At 54.1% G+C, this 19,682-nt stretch overlaps 1 protein-coding gene across 2 annotated transcripts in view; it reads left to right on the top strand.

Annotated features, from left to right (window-relative positions):
- NUP62 (nucleoporin 62) overlaps positions 1-19,682 on the top strand; it is a 25,728-nt gene extending 6,046 nt beyond the window's left edge. The window contains exons 2-3 of one of the 2 annotated variants that reach the window (XM_058529918.1): positions 6,918-7,021; positions 16,955-19,682. In XM_058529918.1, the coding sequence (XP_058385901.1) occupies positions 17,019-18,563 (1,545 nt within the window). In that variant the 5' untranslated portion in view covers positions 6,918-7,021; positions 16,955-17,018 and the 3' untranslated portion in view covers positions 18,564-19,682. The remainder of the gene's footprint in view (positions 1-6,917; positions 7,022-16,954) is intronic. The other variant, XM_058529917.1, reaches the window with a different exon arrangement.

Here is a 19,682-nt window from a genome sequence, read left to right as displayed (position 1 = left end):
CCACCAGCTGGGGAGGTCGCCCGCCATGGGGGCCCAAGGGGCCTCTCAGTAAGGGGGGTGGTAGCGAGGACTTGTTATAGGAGCTGGGCAGGGTCCGGTGACTTTGGGGAAGGGTCAGGGAAGCGGGGCTTTGCTCTGGGTCGGATGCTGGCAGGAAGCAGGGGCAAGTCTGTGACTGGGTGTCTTTATCTTATCCAGAGGCGGGAGGAATGAATGGAGTTGATGCGCTGGTTAAGAAGCAGCCAGCAGCTCTGAGCCGGGAGGAGGATGTTTGGTCATTTTTGTGCTTTGGACAATGTTCGTGTTTTTGTCTGTGTTGAGATGCGACTCCGGAGTGGTCTTATTTTTGTCTCAGTCCATCACGGTCCGAGTGGCCTTGCCTGATATGGGTGTCCAGTGACACTGGTATGTCTAACAGGAGAGCCCCAGGGTCTGGCTGTCAGGGCTGCTTTCCTTTCTCACAGCTCATCGTACCAAGATGAGGGAAGACAGGTGGAGAGCAATGGCAGGGCTCTGGGGCGGGGCGGGGCAGCCTCAGCGTAGCCTGTGCCCCACCATGAGGTGGGCCACGGATGCCCAGTTCCCACAGGGTCGCTTGAGCACCGAGGAAACTAGCAGCTCGGAACCCAGCGGGCAGCCAGTCGTAGTGGAAGGTGAGGGGGCAAGAGAGAAGGATTGAAGCAGAGACAGGGAGCCACAGCAGGAAAGCCTCCCAGGTCCCCCAGGTGCCCCTCCAGAGACATGTTGGGACCGCCTTACGGAGAGCATCGAGGGTCACCAGAGCCCAGTTGGTTCAAGAGCCCCTTGCCCTCTCCTCCTGCCCCTCCTGCCCGCCCCCACCCAGAGCAGGAACAGATTCCTGAAGAGAGACAGGAAAGAGCAGCTGACACCCACTCTTCACTCCAGGCCGCCAGGAGGCCAGCCTGCAGCTGAGGGGAGGCGGACAGCACCGAATTAGATTCAAGAATAAAATCTAAACTAGTCTGGAAGGTGATGGAGTTGGCCCGGGATGTCATTAGAGAATGGGAAGAGGGTAGGGGACACAGTACATGTTGGCAGGGCTGAAAAAATGTCACGTTGGAGAGGCTCATGAGGCCCCAGCTCAGCTCTGGGGCCGGACAGCCTGGGTCAGTCTTAACTACCTGTGTGACTTTGGGCAAGTTACTTGATTTTTCTCAACTTCAGTTTGCTCATCTGTGAAATGGGAACGCTGATAGTGCCCACCTCATAGGGTTGTGAGTCCGTGCAGGTAAGGACTGGGAACAGGGCATGGCACATAATAAGTGCTAGAAACGTTAGTGTAGTGACTGGTATCCAGGGACAGGTAGGGGCTCTGGTTAGTTCTGATTCTCAGAATCAAAGCCACCCTGCCCCCACCTCTGGCAGCTTTCACCTGGTCCCCAGAGAAGCCATCTCCATGGCAACCGTCTCTGCAACAACCTGGCCTGGACCCTTCCCTCCTTCCCCCACTGACATCACTGCCTCTCCCCTGGGACGCTGGTGTTGATTAGCTGGTGTTGATTACGGGAGAGAGGCTGGGGAGGGAGCTCAGGTGTGTGCGGCTCTGACACACACACACCTGCTTTGCTCTTAGAGCTTCTTGGCCGTGGTGCTTCAGCCCCTCTCCAGGCGCACACACACACACACGCATGCACACACACACGCACACACCTGCTTTGCTCTTAGAGCTTCTTGGCCGTGGTGCTTCAGCCCCTCTCCAGGCGCACACACACACACACGCATGCACACACACACGCACACACCTGCTTTGCTCTTAGAGCTTCTTGGCCGTGGTGCTTCAGCCCCTCTCCACGCGCACACACACACACATGCATGCACACACACACGCACAGCCCTACCTGCTTTGCTCTTAGAGCCCCTTGGCCGTGATACTTCATCCCCTCTCCAGGTCTTGATATCTCAGTGTTGTATCCATGCCTAGCTGCATTTCCCATGAAGCCCCCTGATGGCCTCACAGCTGACTGAGCATTTTAACTCCAGTCTCGTCCCTAGCCCATTCTCAACCAGTTTTCCTTGTCCTCAGAGGAAAGCTTGGTCCTGTCTTTAGAAACCACTCTGCCCAGGGCCGGCCCGGTGGCTTAGCGGTTAAGTGCGCGCGCTCCAATACTGGCGGCCCGGGTTCGGATCCCAGGTGCGCACCAACGCACCGCGTCTCCGGCCATGCTGAGGCCGCGTCCCACATACAGCAACTAGAAGGATGTGCAACCAAGACATACAACTATCTACTGGGGCTTCGGGGAAGGAAAAATAAAGGAGGAGGATTGGCAATAGATGTTAGCTCAGAGCCGGTCTTCCTCAGCAAAAAAAAAGAGGAGGATTAGCATGGATGTTAGCTCAGGGCTGATCTCCCTCACAAAAAAAAAAAAGAAAGAAAAAGAAACCACTCTGCCCAGCCCCTGCCCACCCTCTCAACCTTTTCTCAGTATCCCGTGCTTGGTTGGTTTGTTGAATGGCTTTATTGAGATGCTGTAATTCACACCCATTTATTAAAGTGTACAATTCTGTGGTTTTTATTAGATTCACAGAGTTGTACACTCATCACCACAATCTAATTTTAGAACATTTTCGTCACTCCAAAAAGAAGTCCCATACCCATTAGCAGTCACTCTCCATTCCCCCATCCCCCAGCCCTAGGCAACCACTAATCTGTTTTCTGTCTCTCTAGATTTGCCTGTTCCGGACATTTTGTATGAATGGAATCATGCGTTAGGTGGTCCTTTGTGTCTGGTTTTAAGGGTTTGTCCATTTTGTGGCATATGTCGACACTTCATTCCTTAGGGCTGAATACTGTTCCATTGTATGCATGTACTACATTTTATCCATTCATCAGTTGATGGACTTTTGAGTTGCTTCTACTTTTTGGCAAATATGCATGTACAACTTTTGTGTTTTTTGTTTCTTTTTTTATTTTTTTGTGAGGAAGATCAGCCCTGAGCTAACATCTATTGCCAATCCTCCTCCTTTTTTTCTCTTTTTCTCCCCAAAGCCCCAGTAGATAGTTGTATGTCGTAGTTGCACATCCTGCTAGTTGCTGTATGTGGGACGCGGCCTCAGCATAGCCGGAGAGGCAGTGCGTCGGTGTGCGCCTGGATCCGAACCCGGGCCGCCAGCAGCGGAGCACATGCTCTTAACTGCTAAGCCACAGGGCCAGCCCCCTGGATGTACAAGTTTTGTGAGGACATTTGTTTTCATTTCTTCTGAGAGATACCTAGGAGTGGAATTGCTGGATTCTAGGGTAACTCTATGTTTTAACCTTTTGAGGAACTGCCAGACTGTTTCCAAAGTGGCTGCACCATTTTACATTCCCACTAGCCATGAACGAGCGGTCCAGTTTCTCCACATCCTTGCCAACACTTGATATTGCCCATCTTTTTTATTATTGCCATCCTAGGGGGTGTGCACTGGTATCTCGTGGTTTTGATTTGCATTTCCCGGTGGCTGATGATGCTGAGCATCTTTTCATGTGATTGTCCGCCATTTGTGTATCTTCTTTGGCGTCTTGTGTTTTTTGTGCGTGTGAGGAAGATCAGCCCTGAGCTAACATCTGCCCAGTCTCCTCTTTTTCCTGAGGAAGACTGGCCCTGGGCTAACATCCGTGCCTATCTTCCTCCACTTTGTATGAGACACCGCCACAGCGTGACTCACCAAGCAGTGCATCAGTGCGCGCCCGGGATCCGAACCCACGAACCCTGGGCTGCTGCAGTGGAGCGCGCGCACTTAACTGCTGCGCCTCCGGGCCGGCCCTGGCATCTTGTGTTTTAATACAGGTTTAACATTGTTCCCCAAAGCAGCAGGCCCTTGCCTGTCAGAGCTTTTGCCTGGGATGAGGTGTTAATCTACTCTCTTCCTACGCTGAGTAACTCCTCCACATCCCTCGAAACAAGCTTCAACATCCCCTCCTCTTTTAGAAAGGTTTCCAAGACCCTCCTCTCCCACATCTCCCAGGCAGAGTTAATCACCACTTCCCCTGGGCTTCCAGTAGGTTCTAACCAAAGCTCTTTCCCAGCATCCACCTTGTCGTCCTATAATTTCTCTCTTTGTCTGTTACCCTCAGTAAACTCTGAATTATTTCAGAGCAGGACCTTGTCTTATTCTTCCTGACTTTGACGTTGATGTTGACATTAGACAAGTTACTTAACTCGAAAAGGGAGATACTAGTGGTACCCTCATGGTGGGAGGGGTGAGAACTAAACAGGTTAGTACATGAAACAGTTGTACAGCTCAGGGAGCTGACATTCGAATGGGGAGACAGATAATAAACGAGATCCATCAGTTCAATATATTATATTTCAGATGGTGCTAAGTCCTAAGGATAGCCAGGGAAGACCTCATGAGCAGGTGACATTTTAACACAGACCTGCAGGAGGTAAGGGAGTGAGCCATAGGGACATCTCAGGGGAGAGCCTTGCAGGGACAGGGAACAGCAAGTGCAAAGGCCCTGAGGCAGGAGCGCTTTAGGCACTTCTGAAGAACAAGAGGAGGCTGGTGGCACTGGAGTGGGATGATGGAGGCAAAGAGTGGTGGGACATGAGGGCGCCTTTCGGCCATTGGGAATAATGCTGCTGTCAACATTTGTGTACAAGTTTTTGTTTGAGTACCTGTTTTCAATTCTGGTGGCTTTTCCTTCATCACATTTCAACAACACTCCGGGTTTTTGAGGTTGGTGGCCGTGCCAGATTGTTTTTGTTTGCCCAGCACAAGGCCTGTACTGTCTGAAGTCTCAGTGGATGTTTGTTGACTGAATGAATGAGGTATATTTGTGAGTTACCCAACACATGGTGGCAGAGTGAGTGCTGAGTGGTTAGGTCTTTTATCATTATTCTTTAATAAATGCAGTTGGTACATCAGATTGGCAGGACTTTCCTCCTCTTAGGTGCTGCCAGGCTGCAGGGCAGTGGTCGTCTCAGGCACTGCCACTTAGAGTAAAAACAGGTGTGGCAGGTTGCAGGGCGTTTGGTAGCCCCTAGTAAAACAGAAATGCAGGAGTCCACGGCCTGCAGTTCTACTTCTAGGGATCTGCCCTGGAAAAATGTCTGCGCCTGTGCCAAGAAAGCAGGACGGAGCATGCTTGTGGCAGTATTGTTTATGGTGAGGAAAAATTGGAAGCATCCTAAATGTCCACCAGTGGAGGCATGGATCAATAAAATGTGGTGTCGTCATACCATGCACTGATTGGCAGCGGCTAGAAGGAGTGAAAAGCACGTTGGGAAAAGGACAAGTTGTAGAGTGACACATAACAGTGTGATACCCTGTGTAGCAGGGAAAACACAGGAATAATAAACACATTTCCTCTGGCTATGAGCACACACGCAAATACATAGATAAAAGATACACTTCAGCTCCTTGTTTTGTTTTGTTTGGTGAGGAAGAGTGGCCCTGAGCTGACATCTCTTGCCAGTCTCCCTCTATTTTTGTATGTGGGACGCTGCCGCAGCATGGCTCGATGAGCAGTGCAGTAGGTCCGAACCTGCAAACCCCAGGCTGCCGAAGCAGAGCACGCGAACTTAACCACTACGCCAGCGGGCCGGCCCAACACTGCAGCTCTTAACTGGGGTGCCCTCACCGGGGTGGGGACCAGGATGGAGGACAGTGATCAAGGGAATCTTAGCTTTGTGTTCAAAACTATTTTAAAGAAAGGACTGATGGATGCATTGTGGAGTTAAAATTCAAATGTTAAAAATGCAGTTAGGTAGAGAAAAAAATCAATACAAGAGAAAGAAACAAAACATTCTTGGCAAAAAGAAGGGACCAGCACCAGAGTATTCCTCAGATCTCGTCCAGTCGCATTATTTTATATTTAGAGTGGTTGTTCTAGAATCTTCCTTAATATCTCCTCTTCAGGACCTCTGCCCCTTTCTGGCTGTGTGTATCAGGTTGTTTCCTGACTTCTTTCCATGAACGTCTTCCCTGATTCGTTTTCCCCATGGGGAGAATTGCTGTTTGTCCCATCACCTGAGCTCCCTCAGCGACAGTTCGGGCCTCGGGAGCGGGAAGGAGAGTGTAATTGCCAATTAGTCGTGAAGTGACTTTTTGGGGCAGAGTGTTTCAAGAGAAGAAAGGAAGGAGAGAGATGGCTGAGAAGCTGTGAATCCAAGAAGCATTTAGGTAGCAGCTCAAGGCAACTGTGAGGAGCCAGCATGTTGGTGCCTCTGCCACGTGGCTCCCCTCTGACGGCCTCCTTCCTCTGTCCAACGAGGGCAGTGAGCCTGCTGAAAATGACTCTGAGATCCAGTGAGAAGACACAGTGCAGAACAGCGTGTCTGGCATGACCGCGTGTGCACAAAGGGCGAGAGGGCAAACTGTGCATTTGCTTAAATGCACCACAAATCTCTGGAAAGAGGCACACGAAACCTAACAGCTTGTTTCCAGGGAAGAGAGCTGCTGGCTGGGGGACGGGGGAGGATGGAGACCATGGTGTTCCCTTTTGTACCTTTTGAACATAGAGGCACGTGAACAGCTACCTATTCACAAAAATAATTTTCATTTTCATTTTTAAAAAAATACCCACTAAGGGGCTGGCCCGGTGGCATAGTGGTTAAGTTTGCATGCTCTGCTTCAGCGGCCCGGGGTTCACGGGTTCAGATCTCAGGTGTGGACCTACACCACTCATCAAGCCATGCTGTGGCAGCTTCCCACATACAAAATGGAGGAGCTAACAGATGTTAGCTCAGGGCCAATCTTCCTTACCAAAAAAAAAAACCACCAATATGTCATTGGATAGGTTGAGAAATGGAACACGTGTGACAATGCCTTCTTGGCGGTTAGTATGCAGTGACATTTAGGGATCCCTTCACATGACTCAGCCTGGAAGCATGACAGGCAGTGGAGGCTTTCCATAGCCCTTCCCCGTGGTGAGCAGGCAGACAGACATGCCCTCTATTCGTCTGTCTCTTCAGGTTGGTTACACCTGGGAGGGTGAATGGCCTCGAGTGTGCCTGTCCTCCGGGAGAAGGAGCAGGACGGAGGAAATTAGGACCAGAATCCCAGGTGGCCTAAGGAGGTGAGAGAGGGCAGTTGAAACCAGGAGGGGTCTCTATCCCACCACCCTGTTGGGGACACCTGTACTGTGGAGGAGAGATGGCCTTGACGTGGAGGTGAGCACTGAGGGTTCCATGCTGCGGATTGGCTTAGAAAGGCAGCGCCGCCCGTCTGGGGCTGTGTGGGAGGCTGCCTCTCTCTGAGGCTCAGTTTCCTGCAACTGGGGTTGGCTGTCCCCACCAGGTGGGGTGGTTGTGTAAGTGCCAGACAGGGTAGCCCAGGCCACCACCAGCTCCCACCAGGGGGCTGCAAGAGTGGTGCCCCACCCCACCCCCGGCAACCTGGGTGAGTCTTTCAAAATGTAAGTCAGATCCTGACACCTGGAACCCTCCCGTGGCTTCATACAGCCCTCTGGTCAAGCCACATTGACTGCTGCCTGCCCGGGAGCCCGCGGAGCGCGCTCCTGCCTCGGCCTTTGCACCGCTGTCCGTTCAGCCTGGAACGGTGGAGACTGCCTAGGCTAAGGTCTGGTTAGCAAGCCGCTCGTTGCTTGTCAGTTTATTCCATTCTTTTTGTGTGTGTGTGTGTGAGGAAGATTGGCCCTGAGCTAACATCTGCCAATCCTCCTATTTTTGCTGAGGAAGACTGGCTCTGGGCTAACATCCGTGCCCATCTTCCTCCACTTTATATGGGACGCTGCCACAGCATGGCCTGAACAAGCGGTGTATCGGTTCGTGCCAGGATCCGAACCGGCAAAGCCCGGGCCGCTGCATCGGAGCACGCGCACTTAACCGCTTGCGCCACCCGGCCGGTCCCCGATTCCATTCTTGAAAGGCCAACTCGGGGAGCTCATCTGTTCCCTGAGGGTGAGAGGGTTTCTCTTTGACTCAAGGAGAGAGGGAAACCAGTTCAATATTTAAGAAGCAGAGTTGGTGGCCTTGGGGTGAGCAGGCGATGACTTGTTGGTGAGACAGCCCCGGAAGGGATGGTGGGGAGCAGGGGACAGGAGAGCGGATGGGGAGTCCCTGCGCTAACGCACAGGGCAAAGGTACCAGCCTGGCGTTTGAGCCTCTACAGGCATCGGATTCCCCGGGCTGGGCTGGGCTGATGCTGGCCAATGGCAAAGGTCCCCTCGGTTTCTAATTTTCACCTTTTCCTCTCTTCCTCCCATCTCTGACCCGCTTCTCTGGTCTCTGATCCCCATGGTCGCACTTCCTCCAAGTCTTAAATAGCTAATTCTGTAGGGAACAAGGGTAGTTCCTGCAGAGACGGCTCCTGTCCTTCCTGGGCTCTGTCTGGGCTCAGCACTGTCGGCAGCGCCACCATGTGGCTGTGCGCGGAATGCCAGGAGCGTTTGCTCCAGTCCCTCGCCAGAACTTGTACTAATTAATGAGAGGTTAACGTTTCCTGGGCCCCGAGGATACACCAGGCACCGTGTGAAGCACCTGACACAGATCAGACTGTTTCGTCTTCACAGAGATCATATGATTCTTGAGCCGTCATCCCCTTTTTTCAGATCAGGAAACTGAGGCATGGGGGATGAACTTAGAATCTAAGATCTCAGGGCTAGGGGTGGAGGAGCGGTGACACAGGCCTGCTCCTCATCACTGGGCTGTGTCTTCCAGGCAACTGACTGAAAAGGACAGGCAAAGGCCCCTGTCCTCAGAGCACACACTTCCCCCCCCTTTTTTTTTTGTTTTTTTGGTGAGGAAGATCAGCCCTGAGCTAGCATCTGCCAATCCTCCTCTTTTTGCTGAGGAAGACTGGCCCTGAGCTAACATCCATGCCCATCTTCCTCCACTTTATATGGGATGCCACCACAGCATGGCTTGACAAGCAGTGCGTCGGTGTGCCCCCGAGATCTGAACCCCGGGCCACCGCAGCGGAGCACGCACACTTAACCGCTACTCCATGGGGCCGGACCCTGAGCACACACTTCTAATGACAGCTGTCGGCCTGCTGCCGGCAGCCCCCGTCCCAGCCCATCAGTGGACTAGACAGACCTGGATTCATGTGCCTGAGGCCCATCTACGAACCCTGGGAGACAGAGTCCTTCAGCTGCGCTCATTGCTGCCCCTAATGAGCAGAGTTTCTGTTATAAAGGAAGGGGGTGGGTGTAGGGGGCGGCAGCTATCTCGGCCCCAGCGGATGAGCACGTTGTGGAAGGGTCACTCAGGCTTCTGAGGGGAGAAGGTGAAGGGCAGCGGTGGGAAGGGAAGCGGCGTCCTGACTTTGTCACCAGTGGATGGACTAGCCTGGCAGTGCGCCTCTGTGACCCGGCCCCCAGCCCCACCTCCCCACAGCCTGCTGCTCCAGCCGCGACTACAGAAGCTGGCCTGTATGTATGTCACTCCCTTGGCGGCGTGTCTGCCCAGACAACCCCACTCATCCTTTAAGACTTCATTCTGACATCTCCTCCCCTGCCCCAGGTAGTAGAACTTCAGGACTTGGCTCCAGAAAGATCTGGATTCCCATCCTGGGACTAGTGTTTGCTGCTGTGTGACCTTGGAGAAGTCACGTCACCTCTCTGAGCCTGTTTGCCATCCAGAAAGGGTTCAGTGTGTTGCTCCCTAGTGGTCCTGGCCCAGTGCTGGTTACATAGGCGGTGCTCAGTGAATGGTACTTATTCTTAGTTGTTAGTCGGTCAGCCACAATTATTTACTGAGTGCCAGGCACTGCTCTCAGTGCTGGGGACACAGTGCACACAACAGAAATGCTGCCCCTGGGCCGACACCTTCAGTAGCCCTCCGTGGTGCTCCATCATAGGTGGCCTGTCATTGCTAGGTGTCACATACACCTGCGCCCCGACGAGGTCGTCCAGCAGCGACCTCTCACCTCTCACCTCTCACCATCACAGCTCACGGTTCTCCCCCACCAGCTCCCCAGTGACAGCAGCACCCCTCCCCCTGAGGCCCTGATGCACAGTGCAGACCTGCCCTGGTCCCATCGCCTCCCACTCCAGCCACTTTCCTGCTCCCAGCTCAGGGTGTGTGTCCCATCCATTCATCTAGATTTAGTTCCGTCTTGTTCTTTCTTTCTCCCCCACCCCTGTATTCGTGTCCTATTGCTGTTATAACAAGTTATCACCAACTTAGTGGCTTAAAACTACACAAATTCATCCTTTTACAGTTCTGGAGATCAAAAGTCCGGAATGGGTCCACTGGGCTGTATTCCTTCTGGAGACTCGGGAGGGGAATCCATTTTTTGCTTTTTCCAGCTTCTAGAGGCCACCTGCATTCCTTGGCTAGTGGCCCCTTCTTCTGTCTTCAAAACCAGTGGCGAAGCATCTCTCAGAAGATGGTCACGTCTCCATCTGACTCTCCTCTTCTGCCTCCCTATTCCACTTAAGGACCCTCGTGATGACATTTAGAGCCCACACAGATAATCCAGGATACTCTTCCTATCTCAAAATCCTTAATTTAATCACATCTGTAAAGTCCCTTTTGCCGTGTGAGGTCGCATATTTGCAGATTCCAGGATTAGGGCGTAGTGTGGAGGCCATTCTTCTGTCTGCCACACACAAACCCCCCATATCCTTCTTAGTCCTTCCTTGCCTGTTGATGCAAGGCTGAGGTCCCCCCATATTCATTCCCAAACACCCCTCTTCCAGATATCTAAGGAGAGGGGCTGGGATAGGGAGGGAGAGTCCCAGGGCCGGTAACAGTGACCCCTGCCCCTCACCCACACTGGCACCTGCTGTTTTCGTCCCACCTCAGGACTTGGTTCTGGCTCCTCCCTTGATCTCAAATGCTCTCCCCTCTGATAGGCCTCGGTTAATCCCTTCACCACTGCACCGGGGCCCCCAGGCCCCCTTTCCCTGCCCCACTCTTTCTCTCTTCCAGAACACTTAGCCTCTTCCAACACGCTGTAGAATTTCTTGGTGATGTTTGTTGTTTTTCTGTCTGTCTCCCTGCTGGAATGTAAGCTCCATGAGAGCAGGGCCTCCCTCTGCCTCGTTCACAGCTGCATTTCCAGGGCCCTGAACGGTGGGGCCTGTACACAGCAGGTGCCCAGAAACATTTGCTGTATGAATGAACGTTGTACTGCAAAGAATTTGTCTACTCTCTGTGACTGCCCCCAATCGGGACGGGCCTTGTTTCCTCTCTGTGCGGTCATCACTGCACACAGAGGAGGCTGAGTAAATATTAGAGTAGATACATTAGATGAAGTCAGGATTTGAAGTGGCAGAAGAGCTAAAGATAGAGAGGTAAGGTTAATGCCCCCGAGTGAGGCTGGAGGTGACAGCAGAGAGCCATGCTCCTCAAAGCCGGGCTGGGATGTGTCTGTAGGCTGGAGTCCCAGGTGGGTCTCTGTGCCACTCCCCTGCGCTGTGAAGGCAGGCGGATGTGGTTTGAAAAACAAGGGCAAGTGCAGAGCAGGCGGGGACGGGGCGGGAGGGTGGGCGGTCTGCCAGGAACTCCCTCGGGACTTCTCCTCGGATTCCGCATGGGCGAGCTGCAGATGGCGGGGCTGTGGCCGTCCAGCCCTGAGCCCCTGGCCCGAGCACACCCTTCACTTCTTCCAGGAAAGGCACCACTTCTGCCGCTTCTGTTCCACCCTGCCTCCTCTAGGTGCCGTCAGCGTCTTTTAGGAAAGCTCGACCGTTTGGTAAAAGTGGAAAGCCCTGTGTGAGAGCTCATAATAGTGCGGACGTGTTCCGCCACGTGTGTGAGCAGCTCCCAGTCCTGCTTGTCAGTGGCTTTGAACCCGGACAGACCCTGCAGAACCACCACTTCATTTCATTTTGGTACAAGCTTATATGTTTCCCAAATTGGGGTTCTCTCTTCTCTGTCCTCAGAGTGCTGGCTCAGGCCTCGGGGATCTTAGCCTGGACCGTCCTGCCGACCTTCTCCCAGCCGCCCGACCTCCAGCTTCTAGCCCTCCAGTCCATCCCCCACGCATATATCTGGCCATGTTAGTCCCCACCACCTCTTCAAGTCTCTCCGTGGCTCCCTGAAAATAAAGTCTGAGCCGTTAGCGTGTCATTTCTCTACCACCTTCTCCTGTCGCATCACATGGCACTCCACACACATTGTGGTCAGGGCTCCAAGACCACCCTGAGGTTCAGCGATTCGCTAGCAGGACTCACAGAACTCAGCAAAGCTCTTAGAGTCACGGTCACAGTGAGAGGATAGAGATTAAAATCCACAAAGGGAAAACCTGCACAGGGCAGAGTCCAGAGAGACCAGGCGAGAGCCTCAGTGTCTCTCCCAGCAGTGCTGTGTGACAGCACACGTGGAGGACTGTCCCCCAGGGAGGCTCGCCTGAGCCGTGGCATCCGGGTTTCTGTTGGGGGTGGTCATGTACCGTGGAGCGCCTGTGGGACTGCCCTCTGTACTCAGGCTTCAGCCCCTCCAGCCGTCAAGCTGATACCGCATAGCCCAAGGCCTGCCTGACATGCCTGATCAGGCAGGATCCTCCAACGGCTTGGAGGGTGTCTCGCAGGAGCCAGGCAAGGGCCAGGCCTTTCTTTGGAATGTGCATGGTTTGGACAACTCAGGCCCTTGCACGCACACACACACACTCTCCCTCCCTCCCTCCAGCCTAATGACTTAGGACCTCGGACACACCTGCTGTTGCAGCCCTCTCTGCCTTCACCCACAACCTTCCTCCCGCCCAGACGGCCCCTCCTCCCTGTCTCCTGGCTGACCCTGGCTGACTCCGCATCCTGTGGCTCAGGCATCTGCTCCCGTGACATGTGACCCAGCCCTGTCCCTGCCTAGAGCCCTGGTACTAAAGCTGACATTTGCCATGTCTCTGGCTGCCTCAAGGACGGGGGCTGTGGCTTAGGGAACCTCTCTGGGCCTCACCCTCCTCGTTTGTCTAATGGACCTGCTTTCAGGAGTAAATGAGCAATAATACATGTAAAGGGCACAGCCCAGGGCTGGACCAATATGTGTTCACCACTATTAGATCCCTGGCACCTGTGGAACTGGAAACAGATGAAGCATTTTGTGACCCATGAACCGTTAAACCAGACAAGCCCCCACAGAAGATTCTTTTTCTTTTGTTTTTTAATAGTTACAAAGAGTTTTTTATAAATATTCTCCTGGAAATATTTAACTGCAGCTTATTAATAACAAAAGCTCTCTTTTGAGAGAGAGAGCCCTCTCTTTGGGGCTGAGGTCTTGAGAACCGAGTAGGTGTAGCCGTTGGGATGCTTTTAGCCGCTGGTAACAGCAAACCCGGCCCGAGGCGGCTCCGCAGTGAGGGGTGTTCTGTCACACAGGAAGGGGTCTGGCGGATCATCTGCATGACACCGTGTGGCTGTGTGGAGGAGGAGGCCGAACAAAAAGAGGGGTCTGCCAGGAAGGCCCAGGGTGCAGTAGGGGTTGGGAAGGGGCAGCTACAGTAGGTTCCCTCTGACTCACGCTAGGAGAGGATTCCCTGAGGACACTTCGAGAAATAAAACTAGGCCTGAAGAGGGATAGGGAAGAGGAAACAGGACTCGTGGGTGCCTTCTCTGGGCCAGGCACTTGGCTGCTCAGTCATGACCTTGTTTATCCTTTACAGTGGAAGGGGATTGTCCTCCTTGTTACAGATGAGGAAACTGAGGCATGGAGAGGCTCAGGAGTAACTTGCCCAGGGACCCACAGCTAGGAAGTGGCAGAAGCAGAATTCAAACTCAGATTGTTTCCTTGTGCCTGGAGACCAAGCTCGTGCCTGAAAACAGGGAGCTGGCTTGCAGCTGAACTTGTAGAAGGGAAGAGAAGACCCTGAGGGGGTTGGATGGAAGCTGGGGTCCAGAATAGTGGCCATGCCCTAAAGCAGGGCTGCTGCCCTGTGACCAGATGGACCCATTGGGTGAAGTAGAAATAAAGGGAGTTTGCAGTCTGGAAACTGGAGTCCAGGGCCTGCCGTGGGATGAGAACTGACAGGTTGCTGCCATCTGAGCCTCTTCTGCCTTCTGGGCGCCAGGGCCGTCATCCTGACCTCCCCAGGAGGGCGGCTGTGACGTGAGCCGAGGCTCTGGCTGAGGAGAGTGTGTGGCACCGTGCTGGGCACACAGGGCCGTCAGGGCTGGGCGAGCTGCCGGGACATCACCCTGGCCTCTTCGGTGGCATCGGCCCTTCTCGTCATGCGGCCTGAGGACCCGCTGAGCAGTGGCAGCCAACCGTGAATTCATAGTAAACTTGAGTCAGCCACAACCCCGGCCCTTTTTCATGAGAACTTCACAGCTAGGTGTTCACAGCCCCGCCCGGGCTCCTGTCTCTTTTTTCCTCACCGGCTTCCAGAGGCTGTCCCCAAAGTGAAGATGTAAACAGGCCCGCGCTGGCAGCGGTGATGGTGAGCACCCTGGCCAGTGCCCTCGCTGCGTCACCTGTGCTTCAGCGCTGTCCTGACGAGGGAACCGAGCCTCAGATGGGTTTGCTGGCCCTTGTTTGATACTAGAGCGCTAGGGAGACACGGGTCACGCCTCACCTCTGTCACTTTCTCTTTCCCAACTGCATTCGCTTCCCATGGCTCCTCTCACAAATTATCATAAACTTAGTGGCTGCAAACAATGAAAATTGATTCTTACAGTTTAGGAGATCAGAAGTCCGAAATCAGTCCCACTGAGCTGAAATCAATAAAATCAAGATGTCAGCGGGGCTGGTTCCTTGTGGACTCTCCAGGGCACAACCTGTTTCCTTGCCTTTTCCAGTTTCTGGAGGCTACCAGCATTCCTTGGCTCATGGCTGCATCCTCTAGCTGCTGGTTCAGAGTGCATCCCTCCAATCTCTGCTTCCGTCGTCACGTGGTCTCCTCTCTAGTCAAATCTCCTTCTGCCTCCATTTTATAAGGACACTCCTGGTGACATTTAGGGCCCACCATTTAACCCAGGATAATCTCCCCATCTCAAAATCCTTAATTTAATCACATCTGAAAATTCTTTTGCCATATATGGTGACATACTCCCAGGTTCCAGGCATTAAGATGTGGGCATCTTTGGGGGGGCCACGTCTTTGGTGTGGCCTCCCGCACCAGCTCCACTGGAAATCATTTAGGGCTCCCACCACCAGCAAGAAAAGACTGCGCTCTTCAGACACCACTCCAGGCCCAGCACGACGGCATTTCCACATGCTGCTCTCCCACTGCCTTCAGCTCAGCCTGGGGTCCCCACCCCCCAAATCACCCTTAAGGCAAAACAAGGTCTGATTGAGAGCCCTCCCAGGGGTGGCTTGTTTAACTCAATAACTCCGTCTGTCCCACTCACGTTGTGGTTTTAAAACCTGGCTGTGTTAAGTTCACTGGTTCTCAGATTGAATTCACACCTCACAATTTGGGTCTCTTTCAAAAAACCAAGCTTATCGTTAAACGTTTCTCTGCTACACAAACAGAACAAACGTTTGGAAACTACTGCAGATTAAAAAGGAGACAGTCCCCTTGTAGTCCCACCTCCCACAGACAGCCCCTGTCCACATACTGGTGTGTTTCCCTCCAGGCCTCCTTCTTCAGAGTTCTGTTTTTCCACAGTGAGATCACACTGCTCTAGTCAATTTGCATTTTGCTTTGGTCCCTTTCTTGTCATTTCCTGCATTTCTTGTGTATTGTTAGAGGCCATATCAGTGGGCATAAGGCCTATCTTTCCTTACATCTGATACCTAATTGACCCCCTAATTGGGTGCAGGGAAGTGCCCTGTCATCCGGTGCCCATGCTGGGCAAGGGTGTTCGTGGATCGGGCCAGTGGCCTGGGGGCAGCTTCTGGCTCCACACCGTGCTAGCTGGGAGGCCCTGGGTAAATGACCAAAGCCCTCTGAGCCCCAGTTTCCTCATCTCAGACACAGGGACAGAATTCCTGCCTCGGTCAGTATTGCGAGTTAGTGTCCGTGGGCAGACTGCGTTTCTCCCACAGTCAATGCTCAGTGTATGACCGTTTACCTAAAAACGTCTCTGTCCAGCGTACCGCTGACCCTTTCCTCACCAAGGAACCTCTGACTCTCCAGCTAACAGATGGCTGTGCTCGGAGCTTTTTCAGTTAGAAATTACAGAAATCCAGTCAGCTCAAACTGAGCAGGGACATGCTGGCTCATGGAGCTTCTGAAGAAGATGGGGTTGGGGCCGTGAGCATGACTGAGTCCTTCTGGGTGTTCTCTCCCTCTCTCCGGCCGCGGCTCACTGTCTCCCGCTACAGGTGGCTGAGGAGATGGGAGGGGCTGCCCCAGGTGCACATTCTCCGTGCCCTGCACCTGCAGGTGAAGGGGGCCGCCGCCTCTCGAGTGCCTGGAGAGAAATCCCGGGGGCAGTCTCTGGTTGGCCACCTCAGGTCTCAGGGTCTCCTAGAACCAGTCACTGAGGCCAGGGCGCAGGGCGCTCTGATTGAGCACTTAGGTCTCGTGCCCACGCCTGAGTTAGAAGAAGGGGAGGGGCTGGGACGACGGGACGCTGCAAAATGCCCTCCGTCCTTCTAAGTGGGTGGGTGTGCACGGATGGGGCCTTTGGTACCCAAGGCCCTGCCGTACTGCTCAGCTTTCTGGGGCCCATCTCTGTGAGGTCCAGAAGGGCGCTCAGGGCGGCACTCGGCCGATCAGTCCACCCCCAGCCCCCCACTTACAGTCAGCAGGGAGACCTGGGCAGCAGGTACTGACAGTGTTATTCTGTGTCCTCGTCTCGCTCACCGGAAGTGCCTCAGATCTGACCTCGGGCTGAGGTCGGTGCAGGTGCCTGCTCTTCGGCCTTCTCCTGCATGGCCCTGGGGGCTCCCACTTGTGCTGTACGTCACCATGCACGTCCTAGGCACATCTAGCTCCTAGTGCCTGAATCCCCCGGGCATGGGCTTTTGCTTCCAGATCCTTCTGTCCTAGTTTAGCAGGGCCTGGTTAGGTTACACAGCAGGAAGAGGAAGGGTGGCCGCATATTACAGTTACCCAGGCCTGCCACCCTCCAAACCGTGCTCCATCATGCTACTGAGGTTGCCTTGCCAAAACTGCCATCTGATCATGTCGCTTCCTCTGCTTTACAAATCTTTCCAAGGTTGCAGACGTCAACGGATTTGCTTTGGAAGCCGGAGTAGCTGCTGCCGCCAGAGTCTGGAGCCATGAGTGGGTTTAATTTTGGAGGCACTGGGGCCTCTACAGGCGGGTTCACATTTGGCGCTGCAAAGACAGCAACAACCACACCTGCCACCGGCTTCTCTTTCTCCACGTCTGGCGGGTTTAATTTCGGGACTCCCTCCCAGCCAGCTGCGAGTACCCCTTCTACCAGCCTCTTCTCACTCACTACCCAAGCTCCGGTGACACAGACCGCAGGATTCAGTTTTGGAACCACCACCCCTGCTGTAGGAGGAACTGGATTCTCCTTAGGGATCAACACTCCGAAGCTCAACTTGAGCAGCGCAGCTGCCACCCCGGCCACGGCGCACCCCAGCGGCTTTGGGCTCAGCAGCAGCACCCTGACCAACGCCATCTCGAGTGCCGTCACCTCCAGCCAGGGCGCGGCGCCCACCGGCTTTGTGTTCAGCTCCACCACCACCTCTGCCGCTCCGTCCTCCACCCCCGGGGGCTTCTCGTTCACGAGTGGAAGCACGTCCCAGACCGGGACCTCCGGGTTTAGTCTTGGCTCCATGGGGAGTTTGGCCCATCCCACAGCACTTGCCGGGCTGCCCTTCACTCCGGCCACTCAGGCAGCCACTGGAGCGGGGACCACACAGCCAGCCGCTCCCGCACCCACCGTGACCACCACCAGTGCTGGGCCCACGCTCTTTGCCTCACTGGCAACTGCTCCAACTTCGTCCGCCACCACCGGACTCTCCCTTGGTGCCCCAGCAACCACGGCGGGAACTCCCGGGGCTGGAATGCTGGGCTTCAGCTTAAAGGCCCCTGGAGCAGCTTCTGCCACCTCCACAGCCACGGCCACCACCGCCACCACCACCACCAGCAGCTTCGCCTTGAATCTAAAACCACTGGCGCCAGCCGGGCTCCCCAGCAACACGCCAGCCGCCGTGACCGCCCCGCCTGGCCCCAGTGCCACCGCTGCGGTGTCTGCCAGTCCTGTGATGACCTACGCCCAGCTGGAGAGTCTGATCAACAAGTGGAGCCTGGAGCTGGAGGACCAGGAGCGGCACTTCCTGCAGCAAGCCACGCAGGTCAACGCCTGGGACCGCACGCTGATCGAGAACGGGGAGAAGATCACCGCCCTCCACCGCGAGGTGGAGAAGGTGAAGCTGGACCAGAAGAGGCTGGACCAGGAGCTCGACTTCATCCTGTCTCAGCAGAAGGAGCTGGAAGACCTGCTGAGCCCGCTGGAGGAGTCGGTCAAGGAGCAGAGCGGGACCGTCTACCTGCAGCACGCCGACGAGGAGCGCGAGAAAACCTACAAGCTGGCGGAGAACATCGACGCGCAGCTGAAGCGCATGGCCCAGGACCTCAAGGACATCATCGAGCACCTGAACACGTCCGGGGGCCCCGCCGACACCAGCGACCCGCTGCAGCAGATCTGCAAGATCCTCAACGCGCACATGGACTCGCTGCAGTGGATCGACCAGAACTCGGCCCTGCTGCAGAGGAAGGTGGAGGAGGTGACCCGGGTGTGCGAGGGGCGGCGCAAGGAGCAGGAGCGCAGCTTCCGGATCACCTTCGACTGAGCCGGCGGCCGTCTGCGGGCCCGGGGGTCCCAGGGTGTCCCCTGGGGGAGGTGCAGTTATTGTCTGGTTTTTGGTTGCAATTAAATACTTGTTTGTTTCTTTCGTTCAAACAATTGTGCTGTTGAGAGAACCGTTCTGTGGTTTGACTTTTTGTATTAGCAAATAGAAAGTATTCGAAGTGCTCGGGTCCAGGCAGCTGCCTAGTAGGTGTGGTTTCTATGTGTATCTTTTGTGTCTCCTGGACTCTTTTTCACCTGCTACAACCACCCACCTCATCTTTCTTGCTCCAGCCTCGTGCTGGAAAAGTGCCGATTCACCTGAGAAGGAACCATCTGTCTCCCAGCCAGGGTTAGCTAGGCACCACTCTGTCCAGCACATAGTCATAGGTGCAATGAGGAAAGACTGAGGTTAAAAGACTCTGTGTACATGTGGAAGTTAACCACCAGTACAAAGAAGTGACGTGAATAGAACAGATAGTGGGATGTAGAATTTCAAAGGAGGAAAGACAGGTCAGGTGAGGGACTTGAAGAAGCTGTTGAGAAAAGTGTCAGACTCTAGCCAGGAGGCCTTTGCTTTGCCTGGCTGACACACCTCCTTGGCCTCCGGGTCTCCTTATCTTAGGTCTCACCTCTTCCGGGAAGCTCTCTCGACTGGACGAGGTGGCCGTCCTGGGGCCCCACACTACACTGAGCTCGCGCCTTTGGTAATGCTCGCCGTGCTGTATTGTGCCAACTGTTTGCCTGTCTGCCTCACCGTTAGATTGTGAGCCCCTGTGGGTAGGGACTGTTTCTCGTTTCCTTTTGTGTCCTCAGCACAATCCTTGTCACATGTATTGTATGAATGAACAATGGAGATGAAACTCAGCATAAAACGTTAATCCACAAAATGCCTGCTGAATTGGCCACAGGTGGCAGAAGCGGCCACAGGCTTGGTTCTGAACTTGCCAATGCCAAACCACACCTAGTCAGTTACAGTGAGATCCACTGTGTCCAGGAGGCAGGAGCCAACCAGTTACATCCCAAGAGTCTTTTGTATTTGTCTCTACACTTTGCTACACTGTCTGAAATACCTATGATTGTATGTTGCTTTCCTAAATAAAATTTATTGCAGAACCAAAAA

The sequence above is a fragment of the Diceros bicornis genome, chromosome 34 (genome assembly GCF_020826845.1).
Source record: "Diceros bicornis minor isolate mBicDic1 chromosome 34, mDicBic1.mat.cur, whole genome shotgun sequence".
Lineage (NCBI taxonomy): Eukaryota > Metazoa > Chordata > Mammalia > Perissodactyla > Rhinocerotidae > Diceros > Diceros bicornis.
Note: the sequence above shows the minus strand (reverse complement) of the source record. Positions and strands in the feature narration are given on the sequence as shown.